Here is a 13,330-nt window from a genome sequence, read left to right as displayed (position 1 = left end):
CACTTTTATTATTTTGATTACTGCCATGAGTAGGGGTTAAATTAGGGGACCTCTGAGGTCTCTTCCAGCCCTGCGATTCCATGTTGTAAGATAGGATGGGCAGGAAAGCACCACTGCTGCTACCGGTTCATTCGAACTGGTAGCAACCTATCACCTATATAGCTATTCTTGATATGTTGCAGGTACATAAAATGAGGCAGTTTTTTTCATCTAGTTCATCTGACATTGATGCAAATATGTCTGCTAGGACTAAAACTCCACTCATCTGTAGATGTACTACCTGAAATGCTTGAAAATTTGGCCTAAGAGGATGACAACTTTTTATTTTACCATGGTTGCCTCTGGGGAAAGTCAAGCAAAAGATGTCATCGCTTCCAAAAAGGTTCTGTAAGGTACATCACAGAAAGGACTAAAAGAAAAAAGAGAGAGAGATGCCGGTTGGTCTCCCAGTCAGCAGGTTTCTTCAGATTATTTATAACTTTCCATCCTTAGGGAATCCTGTCAAGGTTTGCTTCTGATATCTCTAGGTCCCTTTGGTTGTGAATATGTGAGCTATACATAACAAAATGTCAGATTGGATATCTTCTCTTGATCCTTTTCAAGAAACTGTAGCACTTGGGTAGCCATTTAAGAGGTTTTCAGGTTCCCCCACCCCATCCCATCATCTGAGGAAGAATACTCCAAAGACTTTCCAGGTCCAAAAAATTCACATGATGGTTCTAGGCTTTCCCTAGAACAGAGACAAAGGCTGCTATCTTTGGAGGCCAAACCCATATAGTTATGTCCTGTGACTGTTCCAGATACCAGATGCTTTGAGGAGAAGAAAACATAGGGCCAACAGGAGGAAAGAAGTTATTTCTGTTATCACAATGCAAGGCTGAAGAGTCCAATCTCTTCATTTCTTGTAGTGCATATCTTCCATTTCAATCCGGCCCCAGACACCCACTACAAAAGATTCAATCTCACACTCATTGGTTCCTCTGGCAATGCGGAAGTAGCCATGTTCACCCCATGCCTTGCCCCAGGAGTTGGCTGCAATCTGAAGACAAAGATAGAATAGGCTATGAAATGGGTATTGATGAAATGAAAATAGGATTTTGGATGTTTTTTATTAATCACTCATATAAGAAGATTACACAAGCAAATTGTTAGGCATTGATGATATACCATTTGTTTGATGTATAAGACACGGGAATGGGACTTTTTGTCTCCACCAGTTGGATGAAGCTCTTTCCTCCGCAGCAGCTGATCGGCCGCTGCCTTCACTCCCTCGCCCAAAGGCCCCTAGCTCTTGGCCCCATCCCTTTGGCCACAAAAATCCAAATTCAGCCACAGCCTTTTGGCCACATGGGACACTTCGCCACCATCCAATCAGAACGGTTGTTACAAAATGCTACTTTTGGAAGGAAAGAATGGGACAGTTTGCTCTTTCATACACAAACACATTGAATGATAGAGAGGGAAGGGACCTCGGTGGCCATCTAGTCTGACCCCTTCTCATTCAGGAGACTTACATAATGATAGAGAGGGAAGGGACCTTGGTGGCCATCTAATCTGACCTGACCCACCTTCTCATTCAGGAGACTTACAGAATTATAGAGAGGAAAGGGAACTCAGTGGCCATCTAGTCTGACCCCCTTCTCATTCAGGAGACTTACAGAATGATAGAGAGGGAAGGGACCTCAGTGGCCATCTAGTCTGACTTGACCCACCTTCTCATTCAGGAGACTTACAGAATGATAGAGAGGGAAGGGACCTTGGTTGCCATCTAGTCTGACCTGACCCCCCTTCTCATTCAGGAGACTTACAGAATGATGGAGAGGAAAGGGAACTCAGTGGCCATCTAGTCTGACCCCCTTCCCATTCAGGAGACTTACAGAATGATAGAGAGGGAAGGGACCTTGATGGCCATCTAGTCTGACTTGACCCACCTTCTCATTCAGGAGACTTACAGAATGATAGAGAGGGAAGGGACCTTGGTTGCCATCTAGTCTGACCTGACCCCCCTTCTCATTCAGGAGACTTAAAGAATGATGGACAGGGAAGGGACCTCAGTGGCCATCTAGTCTGACTTGACCCACCTTCTCATTCAGGAGACTTACAGAATGATAGAGAGGGAAGGGACCTTGGTTGCCATCTAGTCTGACCTGACCCCCCTTCTCATTCAGGAGACTTAAAGAATGATGGAGAGGAAAGGGAACTCAGTGGCCATCTAGTCTGACCCCCTTCCCATTCAGGAGACTTACAGAATGATAGAGAGGGAAGGGACCTTGATGGCCATCTAGTCTGACTTGACCCACCTTCTCATTCAGGAGACTTACAGAATGATAGAGAGGGAAGGGACCTTGGTGGCCATCTCATCTGACCCCTCTTCTCATTCAGTAGACTTACAGAATATTAGAGAGGGAAGGGACCTTCGTGGCCATCTAGTCTGACCTGACCCACCTTCTCATTCAGGAGACTTACAGAATGATAGAGAGGAAAGGGAACTCAGTGGCCATCTAGTCTGACCCCTTTCTCATTCAGGAGACTTACAGAATGATAGAGAGGGAAGGGACCTCAGTGGCCATCTAGTCTGACTTGACCCACCTTCTCATTCAGGAGACTTACAGAATGATAGAAAGGGAAGGGACCTTGGTGGCCATCTCATTCAGGAGACTAACAGAATATTAGAGAGGGAAGGGACCTTGGTGGCCATCTAGTCTGACCCCCTCTCATTCAGGAGACTTACAGAATGATAGAGAGGGAAGGGACCTCGGTGGCAATCTAGTCTGACCCCCTTCTCATTCAGGAGACTTACAGAATGATAGAGAGGGAAGGGACCTTGGTGGCCATCTAGTCTGACCTGACCCCCCTTCTCATTCAGGAGACTTACATAATGATAGAGAGGGAAGGTACCTTGGTGGCCATCTAGTCTGACCTGACCCCCCTTCTCATTCAGGAGACTTACAGAATGATAGAGAGGAAAGGGAACACAGTGGCCATCTAGTCTGACCCCACATTCCCATTCAGGAGACTTGCAGAGGGGTAGAGAGGGAAAGGACCTTGGTGGACATCTAGTCTGACTTGACCCACCTTCTCACTGAGGAGACTTACAGAATGATAGAGAGGGAAGGGACCTTGGTTGCCATCTAGTCTGACCTGACCCCCCTTCTCATTCAGGAGACTTAAAGAATGATGGAAAGGAAAGGGAACTCAGTGGCCATCTAGTCTGACCCCCTTCTCATTCAGGAGACTTACAGAATGATAGAGAGGGAAGGGACCTCAGTGGCCATCTAGTCTGACTTGACCCACCTTCTCATTCAGGAGACTTACAGAATGATAGAGAGGGAAGGGACCTTGGTTGCCATCTAGTCTGACCTGACCCCCCTTCTCATTCAGGAGACTTAAAGAATGATGGAGAGGAAAGGGAACTCAGTGGCCATCTAGTCTGACCCCTTCCCATTCAGGAGACTTACAGAATGATAGAGAGGGAAGGGACCTTGATGGCCATCTAGTCTGACTTGACCCACCTTCTCATTCAGGAGACTTACAGAATGATAGAGAGGGAAGGGACCTTGGTGGCCATCTCATCTGACCCCTCTTCTCATTCAGTAGACTTACAGAATATTAGAGAGGGAAGGGACCTTCGTGGTCATCTAGTCTGACCTGACCCACCTTCTCATTCAGGAGACTTACAGAATGATAGAGAGGAAAGGGAACTCAGTGGCCATCTAGTCTGACCCCTTTCTCATTCAGGAGACTTACAGAATGATAGAGAGGGAAGGGACCTCAGTGGCCATCTAGTCTGACTTGACCCACCTTCTCATTCAGGAGACTTACAGAATGATAGAAAGGGAAGGGACCTTGGTGGCCATCTCATGTGACCCATCTTCTCATTCAGGAGACTAACAGAATATTAGAGAGGGAAGGGACCTTGGTGGCCATCTAGTCTGACCCCCCTCTCATTCAGGAGACTTACAGAATGATAGAGAGGGAAGGGACCTCGGTGGCAATCTAGTCTGACCCCCTTCTCATTCAGGAGACTTACAGAATGATAGAGAGGGAAGGGACCTTGGTGGCCATCTAGTCTGACCTGACCCCCCTTCTCATTCAGGAGACTTACATAATGATAGAGAGGGAAGGGACCTTGGTGGCCATCTATTCTGACCTGACCCCCTTCTCATTCAGGAGACTTACAGAATGATAGAGAGGAAAGGGAACACAGTGGCCATCTAGTCTGACCCCACATTCTCATTCAGGAGACTTGCAGAGGGGTAGAGAGGGAAGGGACCTTGGTGGCCATCTAGTCTGACTTGACCCACCTTCTCATTGAGGAGACTTACAGAATGATAGAGAGGGAAGGGACCTTGGTTGCCATCTAGTCTGACCTGACCCCCCTTCTCATTCAGGAGACTTAAAGAATGATGGAGAGGAAAGGGAACTCAGTGGCCATCTAGTCTGACCCCCTTCTCATTCAGGAGACTTACAGAATGATAGAGAGGGAAGGGACCTCAGTGGCCATCTAGTCTGACTTGACCCACCTTCTCATTCAGGAGACTTACAGAATGATAGAGAGGGAAGGGACCTTGGTTGCCATCTAGTCTGACCTGACCCCCCTTCTCATTCAGGAGACTTAAAGAATGATGGAGAGGAAAGGGAACTCAGTGGCCATCTAGTCTGACCCCCTTCCCATTCAGGAGACTTACAGAATGATAGAGAGGGAAGGGACCTTGATGGCCATCTAGTCTGACTTGACCCACCTTCTCATTCAGGAGACTTACAGAATGATAGAGAGGGAAGGGACCTTGGTGGCCATCTCATCTGACCCCTCTTCTCATTCAGCAGACTTACAGAATATTAGAGAGGGAAGGGACCTTCGTGGCCATCTAGTCTGACCTGACCCACCTTCTCATTCAGGAGACTTACAGAATGATAGAGAGGAAAGGGAACTCAGTGGCCATCTAGTCTGACCCCTTTCTCATTCAGGAGACTTACAGAATGATAGAGAGGGAAGGGACCTCAGTGGCCATCTAGTCTGACTTGACCCACCTTCTCATTCAGGAGACTTACAGAATGATAGAGAGGGAAGGGACCTCAGTGGCCAACTAGTCTGACTTTACCCACCTTCTCATTCAGGAGACTTAAAGAATGATAGAGAGGGAAGGGACCTTGATGGCCATCTAGTCTGACTTGACCCACCTTCTCATTCAGGAGACTTACAGAATGATAGAGAGGGAAGGGACCTTGGTGGCCATCTAGTCTGACCCCCCTCTCATTCAGAAGACTTATAGAATGATAGAGAGGGAAGGGACCTCGGTGGCAATCTAGTCTGACCCCCTTCTCATTCAGGAGTATTACAGAATGATAGAGAGGGAAGGGACCTTGGTGGCCATCTAGTCTGACCCCACATTCTCATTCAGGAGACTTGCAGAGTGATAGAGAGGGAAGGGACCTCGGTGGCAATCTAGTCTGACCCCCTTCTCATTCAGGAGACTTACATAATGATAGAGAGGGAAGGGACCTTGGTGGCCATCTAGTCTGACCTGACCCCACTTCTCATTCAGGAGACTTACAGAATGATAGAGAGGAAAGGGAACTCAGTGGCCATCTAGTCTGACCCCTTTGTCATTCAGGAGACTTACAGAATGATAGAGAGGGAAGGGACCTCAGTGGCCATCTAGTCTGACTTGACCCACCTTCTCATTCAGGAGACTTACAGAATGATAGAGAGGGAAGGGACCTCAGTGGTCATCTAGTCTGACTTGACCCACCTTCTCATTCAGGAGACTTACAGAATGATAGAGAGGGAAGGGACCTTGATGGCCATCTAGTCTGACTTGACCCACCTTCTCATTCAGGAGACTTACAGAATGATATAGAGGGAAGGGACCTTGGTGGCCATCTAGTCTGACCCCCCTCTCATTCAGGAGACTTATAGAATGATAGAGAGGGAAGGGACCTCGGTGGCAATCTAGTCTGACCCCCTTCTCATTCAGGAGTACTACAGAATGATAGAGAGGGAAGGGACCTTGGTGGCCATTTAGTCTGACCTGACCCCCCTTCTCATTCAGGAGACTTACAGAATTATAGAGAGGGAAGGGACCTTGGTGGCCATCTAGTCTGACCCCACATTCTCATTCAGGAGACTTGCAGAGTGATAGAGAGGGAAGGGACATTGGTGGCCATCTAGTCTGACCTGACCCACCTTCTCATTCAGGAGACTTACAGAATGATAGAGAGGGAAGGGACCTTGGTGGCCATCTAGTCTGACCTGACCCCCCTTCTCATTCAGGAGACTTACAGAATATTAGAGAGGCAAGGGACCTTGGTGGCCATCTAGTCTGACCCCCTTCTCATTTAGGAGATGTACAGAGTGATAGAGAGGGAAGGGACCTCAGTGGCCATCTCATCTGACCCTCCTTCTCATTCAGAAGACTTACAGAATGATAGAGAGTGAAGGGACCTCGGTATCCATCTAGTCTGACCCCCAGCTCAAGCAGGAGAATGAAATGGAATGACAGAGATGGAGGGGACCTCAGAGACCATCTAGTCCAACCCTCTTCGTAAGCAGGAGAATTGGTCTTCCGGTCAAATTCTGGGGCTGCTAAATTGGCTGGTGGAACTCATTGCCTCGCAACAAGCTAATCCTTTAAAAACTAATTTGGGAACCCAATCAGAGCAGTCCTCTCAAAAGAGGTTTGGGAGAGACTGCTAGGTAGCAAAGGACAGAAGTGAAGGCTGGTTGCTGTCTGGGGCCCCTTTATGACCTGCTCCTCCTGCTAATCTTTGGAATTTTTACGATGCGTGGAGCATTTGTGACAAAAGAAAGTGTCAAGAGAGGCAAAAAATTGGGGGCCCGAGACGTGGGGGTAGGGTCCACCCCCGCCCTCCACCCATACACATTTAACAAGAGTTGGGAGGGACTTTGGTGCTCATCCAGTCCCACCCTCTCCTTCCACTCATACACATTTGACAAATTCTGACCTGCTAAATTGGCAGGGGGAACATACTGCTCCCAATGCCCCCTCCCTCTCTCACTTCTGGGGACCCTCAATACGAATGAAGGAGGGGTGAAAAGAGGCATGGGTCCCCAAAGGGGGGGGCAGGGGGCTTTGTGGGAAAAAATTGGGAAGGCTAATGATCCTTTCCTTTTTGCAGAGAGAGAGAGGTCTGTTCATACTCTGGGCATCTAGACGATCCCATGCCTTCTTCTCCGTTCATGTGTGGAGTCCCCAAAGTGTGTGTGGGGCTTTGGGAGCTCTTTCATACACACACACACACACAGAGACACACACATGATCAGCAGCAATGAACTTTTGTTTTCAACAAAGCTAAACTCCAATGGTTATCCCATCAATAGATATGGAATCAAAATCACCAAGTACAGAATTTAGTTATAAAAAAAGGACATGTGGTAAGCTGTTCCTATATCTCCTTGAAATGCTAATTGTTTTAGGAAACTCCTGTTTCTTTGGTGTGATATACACACCCACATCCACACATACCAATTCTACTCAGGACCTCTCCTCAAGCAGGAAACTGACACAGAGTCATAGAGATGGATGGTACCTCAAAGGCCATCTAGTCCAGCCCTCTTCACAAGCAGGAGAATTGGTCTCCCGGTCAAATTTCTGGGGTGCTAAATTGGCTGGTGGAACTCCCTGCCTCACAACAAGCTAATTTGGGAAGCCAATCAGATTGGTCCTCACAAAAGACTGGTGGGTGGGAGAGATAGGTAGGATTCTATTAGCAAACAACAGAAGTGAAGGCTGGTTGCTGTCTGGGGCCCCTTTATGACCTGCTTGTCATGATTATCTGTGGAATTTTTACGATACCTCGAGGCAGATGCAAAAGGAACATTGGCTGGGGGAACACACAACTATATGCTCCTCTATAAAACTCCCTTTGCATTTCTCTCTCTCTCTCTTTTTCTTCAGGGTCCCTTCCAACACCCTTCCCCTCCCCACTTTGTGGACTGTCCACATGGACAGAGGAGGGGGTGAAAAGGGCATGGGATCGTCTAGATGCCCACAGCATGAACGGACCTCTTTCTCTCTCTGCAAACAGGGGGGGGATCATTAGCACTCCAATCTTTCCCCCCCACACATACACATTTTGTGGACTGTCCACATGGAGAGAGGAGGGGTGAAAAGGGCATGGGATCATCTAGATGCCCACAGCATGAACGGACCTCTCTCTCTGCAAACAGGGAGGGATCATTAGCCAAGAAGGGAGTCAGACTAGATGGCCACCGAGGTCCCTTTCCTCGCTATCCTTCTGTGAGTCTCCTGAATGAGAAAGTGGGTCAGACTAGATGGCCACTGAGTTCCCTTCCCTCTCTATCATTCTGTAAGTCTCCTGAATGAGAAGGTGGGTCAGGTCAGACTAGATGGCCACCGAGTTCCCTTCCCTCTCTATCCTTCTGTAAGTCTCCTGACTAAGAAGAGGTGTCAGTCTAGATGGCCACCGAGGTCCCTTCCATCTCTATCATTCCGTAAGTCTCCTGACTGAGAAGAGGGGTCATACTAGATGGCCACCGAGGACCCTTCCATCTCTATCATTCTGTAAGTCACCTGACTGAGAAGAGGGGTCATACTAGATGGCCACCCGAGGTCCCTTCCATCTCTATCATTCTGTAAGTCTCCTGACTGAGAAGAGGGGTCAGACTAGATGGCCACCGAGGTCCCTTCCCTCTCTATTATTCTGTAAGTCTCCTGACTGAGAAGAGGGGTCATACTAGATGGCCACCGAGGTCCCTTCCATCTCTATCATTCTTTAAGTCTCCTGAATGAGAAGAGGGGTCATACTAGATGGCCACTGAGGTCCCTTCCCTCTCTATCCTTCTGTGAGTCTCCTGAATGAGAAAGTGGGTCAGACTAGATGGCCACTGAGTTCCCTTTCTTCTCTATCATTCTGTAAGTCTCCTGAATGAGAAGGGGGTCAGACTAGATGGCCACCGACGTCCCTTCCCTCTCTATCATTCAATGTGTTTGTGTATGAAAGAGCAAACTGTCCCATTCTTTCCTTCCAAAAGTAGCATTTTGTAACAACCGTTCTGATTGGATGGTGGCGAAGTGTCCCATGTGGCCAAAAGGCTGTGGCTGAATTTGGATTTTTGTGGCCAAAGGGCTGGGGCCAAGAGCTAGGGGCCTTTGGGCGAGGGAGTGAAGGCAGCGGCCGATCAGCTGCTGCGGAGGAAAGAGCTTCATCCAACTGGCGGAGGCTAAATGTCCTAAACCCATAAGACACACCTTTCCCCCCCCCCCAAAAGAGGCTGATAATTTGAATGCATCTTATATACTCTGAATGTAGCTTTTAACGATTTCCCCAGCTATTACCTTGCAGGTTCTTTTATTGTTTCTCTCTGCGAAGAATGTTTTCCAAGCCCTAAGTCTTTGGGGGGTTTTCCCCATTGCTCTACACTTTCCAGGTGTTAATTATATTCCTAGCTCTTTACTGGCTTGCAAGCTCTTTCTTTGTTACTCTCTCTGAATAAGGTTTTTTTGAAACCTTAACCAGGGGATAAAATAATGTGCTGCAGCTCACCAGGCTAAGGACACTAGCCAGAGGAAAACCTGGTAAGCATATTCTTTCCCCTGTTTTCTTTCCCAAAATCTAAGGTGCGTCTTATACTCCGGTGCATCTTATACTCTGAAAAATATGGTATGTGTTTTCGTCTATGTATGTTTTTTATGCTGGAGAAAAAAATAAAATTATACCCAAAAAGGGGTTTCCAACAGAAAAGCATTGGTGTTTGTCTAATACTTGAGTTTTACATTTGTATACTTTAAAAAAATGCTTATAACAACCCTCAAGCATAGGTCAATAGGGAACCATCGATCAATAGTGAGAGCCAGTTTGATAACTAATCATCTGAATTGGTCTCTCCACACGTCATCCTTAGTGAAGCATGCAAACTAGTCTGCATTTCTGTGTCGGATGAGGAGAGCACATCTTTCTCCATCTCTCCTGGCCACTTTCTACAGAGACACAATTGGAGAGCATGTTAACAAACTGTTAAATGACTGTTTGTTTTGGTGGCAGCAGTGCCTTGGAGAGAAAGTCAATACAGTGGACTGCATGGTGGTGAGTGGTAGCCAAGAAGAGTATAGGAAGCTTGTTTCCCATTATTCAGGATACTCTTATAAGCACCATTTGTTTAGTCTTCAAAGCATTGTTAGAAAACCCACTCACCCATTTTAGGGTCTGTTTCTGTTGCTTCCCTCTGGGAGGAGGTTTTGAAACATTTCAATTTTATAACTCCTTTGTTCCCTATGCCATCCATCTGGTAAACTCACAAGATTTTTTTTCTCTTGCCATGCACATGTATACATCCGAACTAGACTGTGTTGTTTTTCTGTGTCACGTAATGTAATGTGCAGTCAGGCTGTAGGGAAAGCGAGTAGAATGCTTGACTGCATAGCTAGAGGTATAACAAGCAGGAAGAGGGAGATTGTGATCCCGCTGTATAGAGCACTGGTGAGACTACATTTGGAATACTATGTTCAGTTCTGGAGACCTCACCTACAAAAAGATATTGATAAAATTGAACGGGTCCTAAGTAGGCTATAAAAATGGTGGAAGATCTTAAGCATAAAATATCAGGAAAGACTTAATGAGCTCAATATGTATAGTCTGGAGGACAGAAGGAAAAGGGGGGACATGATTGAAACATTTAAATACGTTAGAGGGTTAGATAAGGTTCAGGAGGGAACAATCTGAGGTTAGTTGTGGGAAAGATCAGAAGCAATGTGAAAAAATATTATTTTACTGAAAGAGTAGTAGATGCTTGGAACAAACTTCCAGCAGACGTGGTTGGTAAATCCACAGTAACTGAATTTAAACATGCCTGGGATAAAAATCCATCCTAAGATAAAATACAGGAAATAGTATAAGGGCAGACTAGATGGACCATGAGGTTCTTTTCTGCCATCAATCTTCTATGTTTCTATGTGAGTACATGCAGATTGACTGACTCATGTTTATGTAGTGTATATTGGTGGTGGTGAAGCTTTGAGAGCTGTATGCAATTAAATTTCATTTTAATGTATGCCAATTAATGTGCATTCAAAGTGACAATAAAGTTACTCTAAGTCTAAATCTAGTGTTTAAGGAAGCAGGATAGAAAATGGTGTCTGTGAATTCTAAGCCCACTTTAGCTATGGAGTTCAGTTGAGTGTCTTCCCCTCTCTCTTAGCTCAATAATATCTTGAGTTATTTGTAAAAGCAATACAGGCAATACATAAATAAAATTAATAAATACATTAGTGTAGCCCTGTGTCTATGAGCATGAATTTGGGCAATTCCAGGAGACAGGGAAGCCTGACATGTTATGGTCTACGGGATCACAAAGAGTTGGACATGCCTTACTTGATTGAACAACAAGAATTAGGTCAAAGGCATTGGCAGTCATCTCAAATGGGGGATCTTGAGTAAGAGGAGAGGGAGGGAAACAATAATAGCATCAGAATGATAATATCATCATGGCATTACTTTGATTTGTAGACCCTGGGACCAATAGTGACATTTCATGATGATGTCACTACATACCTGAATTGTTTTGACAATACTGTAGAGGCTGAAAACATGAGTGCATCTTATACATCTTATACACTGAATGTAGCCCCACAAAGCCACCCCCACACTTTGGCCTCTGCCTCCCAGCAATTTACCTCCTTGCAGCAAACAGAACAGAGCCTGTTAAGCCAAGCAACTGATTATCAGTTTCCCAACTCTCAGCTGATTTGAGACCACCTGCTAAACTGAAAGTGAAACTAGCTGCAAGGAGGCAAATTGCTGGGAGAGAGACAGAGATTTTTATTTTCTGCTGAACTAGATGCAAGGGGGTGAATCAATAACTATAAATGTTTGTAGAATGTTAAAATTATTAGACTTATTTTTTTAAAGATTGCTTTATTATTGTTCTAGACAAAATGAAGAAGCTTTTTAAAATAAATGCTTGATCTGAGAGGCCCAGTGCTATTGTATCTTCTTTTAAATAGCAGAGAATAACGATACTTTCAGAAACCCACATCAATTTTAACAGCATCTGTACAATTATAATCTGAAATGTAACAGTATCCTGTTTAGTATTAAGATAAGGCAGCTGAGTTAAACACTGATATAGTCATGTTTGGAGTAGATCTATTTAAATAATTGGGAGGAGTTAGTGTAACTACATTTAAGAAAACTTTCTGGCTTTAATATACAGTACTGTACTGCCATATTTTCTCAAATTCTTTGCTATTTCTACGGGTCAGACACACATGCACAGAAATACACAGCAAGCAGGATAATAGACCAATTTTTTTCAAAAGTGTAGTAATTTCCAGAGGTATGTCCCCCAACTCCCAGAATTATTAGCACTGCCTGTGCTGGCTAAGGATTCTGGGAGTTGAAGTCCACATGGCTTAAACCAAGATTGAGAAATACTGATCTAGATGGAAAATTCTGGTTGACCTGGTTAAGTGAATTGTGTTGAATCATGCTATTGTGAAATTGACAGAAAGAATATATTTACTATCGTCGTTGCTGGTGACACTCACCCAATATTTCCATTTTGATCCATCCAGCTTCCATTCTTCTCCCCATCTGTGGTTAAAAAAATAAGAGTTTGTTCAACAGCTAACATATCTGTAATGTTGCAAGATGGAGAAGACAACCATGGAAAAAAAGGAAATAGGCAATCTAATATTTTCAAGATAGATATTAGGATTTTTCAAAACTATACATGAAATCATGAAAAAGAAACTGGAATGAACATGGAATAGAAAAATTAAAAATAAATGCTGACTGAATGGATGATATTGATAATGTGCCATCATTACAGCTTCAAATTTTAGCAGCTACATGGATTTTCTTCATGACAATCTGTCCCTAATCTGGTCTTTAGATCTTGTACCCATCAGCCCTATAATAAAGTCCATCCAACTTGCTGCCGACCATCAATTTTCTCCTCTTTCCTTCTGCCTTGAATAACTGACTTCACCAGAGAGCTAGAACTATTCACACAATGTGTTCAAACAAGGAAAATTTGAGCCTAGACACTTGAGCTTCAAGTGAGAATTCTGCAATAATTTTACTATATCCCCTTAAAATGTAGTCATTTCCAGCAAGTTCAGCTACATATACCATATTTTTCAGAGTATAAGACACACCAGAGTATAAGACAAACCTTAATTTTGGGTGAGGAAAATAGGGAAAAATAATCTGCCTACCAGGTATTCATCTGTCTAGTTTTTAGGCTGGTCAGCTTCAGCACATTAGTTTACTGGTTTTGAACCCACATGCTTGCTTTTTATCCCCTAGTTATCCCCTAGTTCAGAGAGAAATTCAGGCAAAGGGACAA

At 45.0% G+C, this 13,330-nt stretch overlaps 1 protein-coding gene across 1 annotated transcript in view; it reads right to left on the bottom strand.

The window, feature by feature from the left end:
* Window positions 1-340: 340 nt before the first annotated feature.
* Window positions 341-13,330, bottom strand: part of LOC139155656 (tubulointerstitial nephritis antigen-like) — a 169,971-nt gene continuing 156,981 nt past the window's right edge. The window contains exons 11-12 of the mRNA XM_070730880.1: window positions 12,528-12,573; window positions 341-1,039 (exon numbers count right to left, since the gene is read on the bottom strand). Coding sequence (XP_070586981.1) covers window positions 896-1,039; window positions 12,528-12,573 — 190 coding nt within the window. The 3' untranslated portion in view covers window positions 341-895. The remainder of the gene's footprint in view (window positions 1,040-12,527; window positions 12,574-13,330) is intronic.

Source organism: Erythrolamprus reginae, unplaced genomic scaffold (genome assembly GCF_031021105.1).
Source record: "Erythrolamprus reginae isolate rEryReg1 unplaced genomic scaffold, rEryReg1.hap1 H_4, whole genome shotgun sequence".
Lineage (NCBI taxonomy): Eukaryota > Metazoa > Chordata > Lepidosauria > Squamata > Dipsadidae > Erythrolamprus > Erythrolamprus reginae.
The sequence above is the reverse complement of the archived record's forward strand: the minus strand, read 5'-3'. Positions and strand labels throughout refer to the sequence as shown.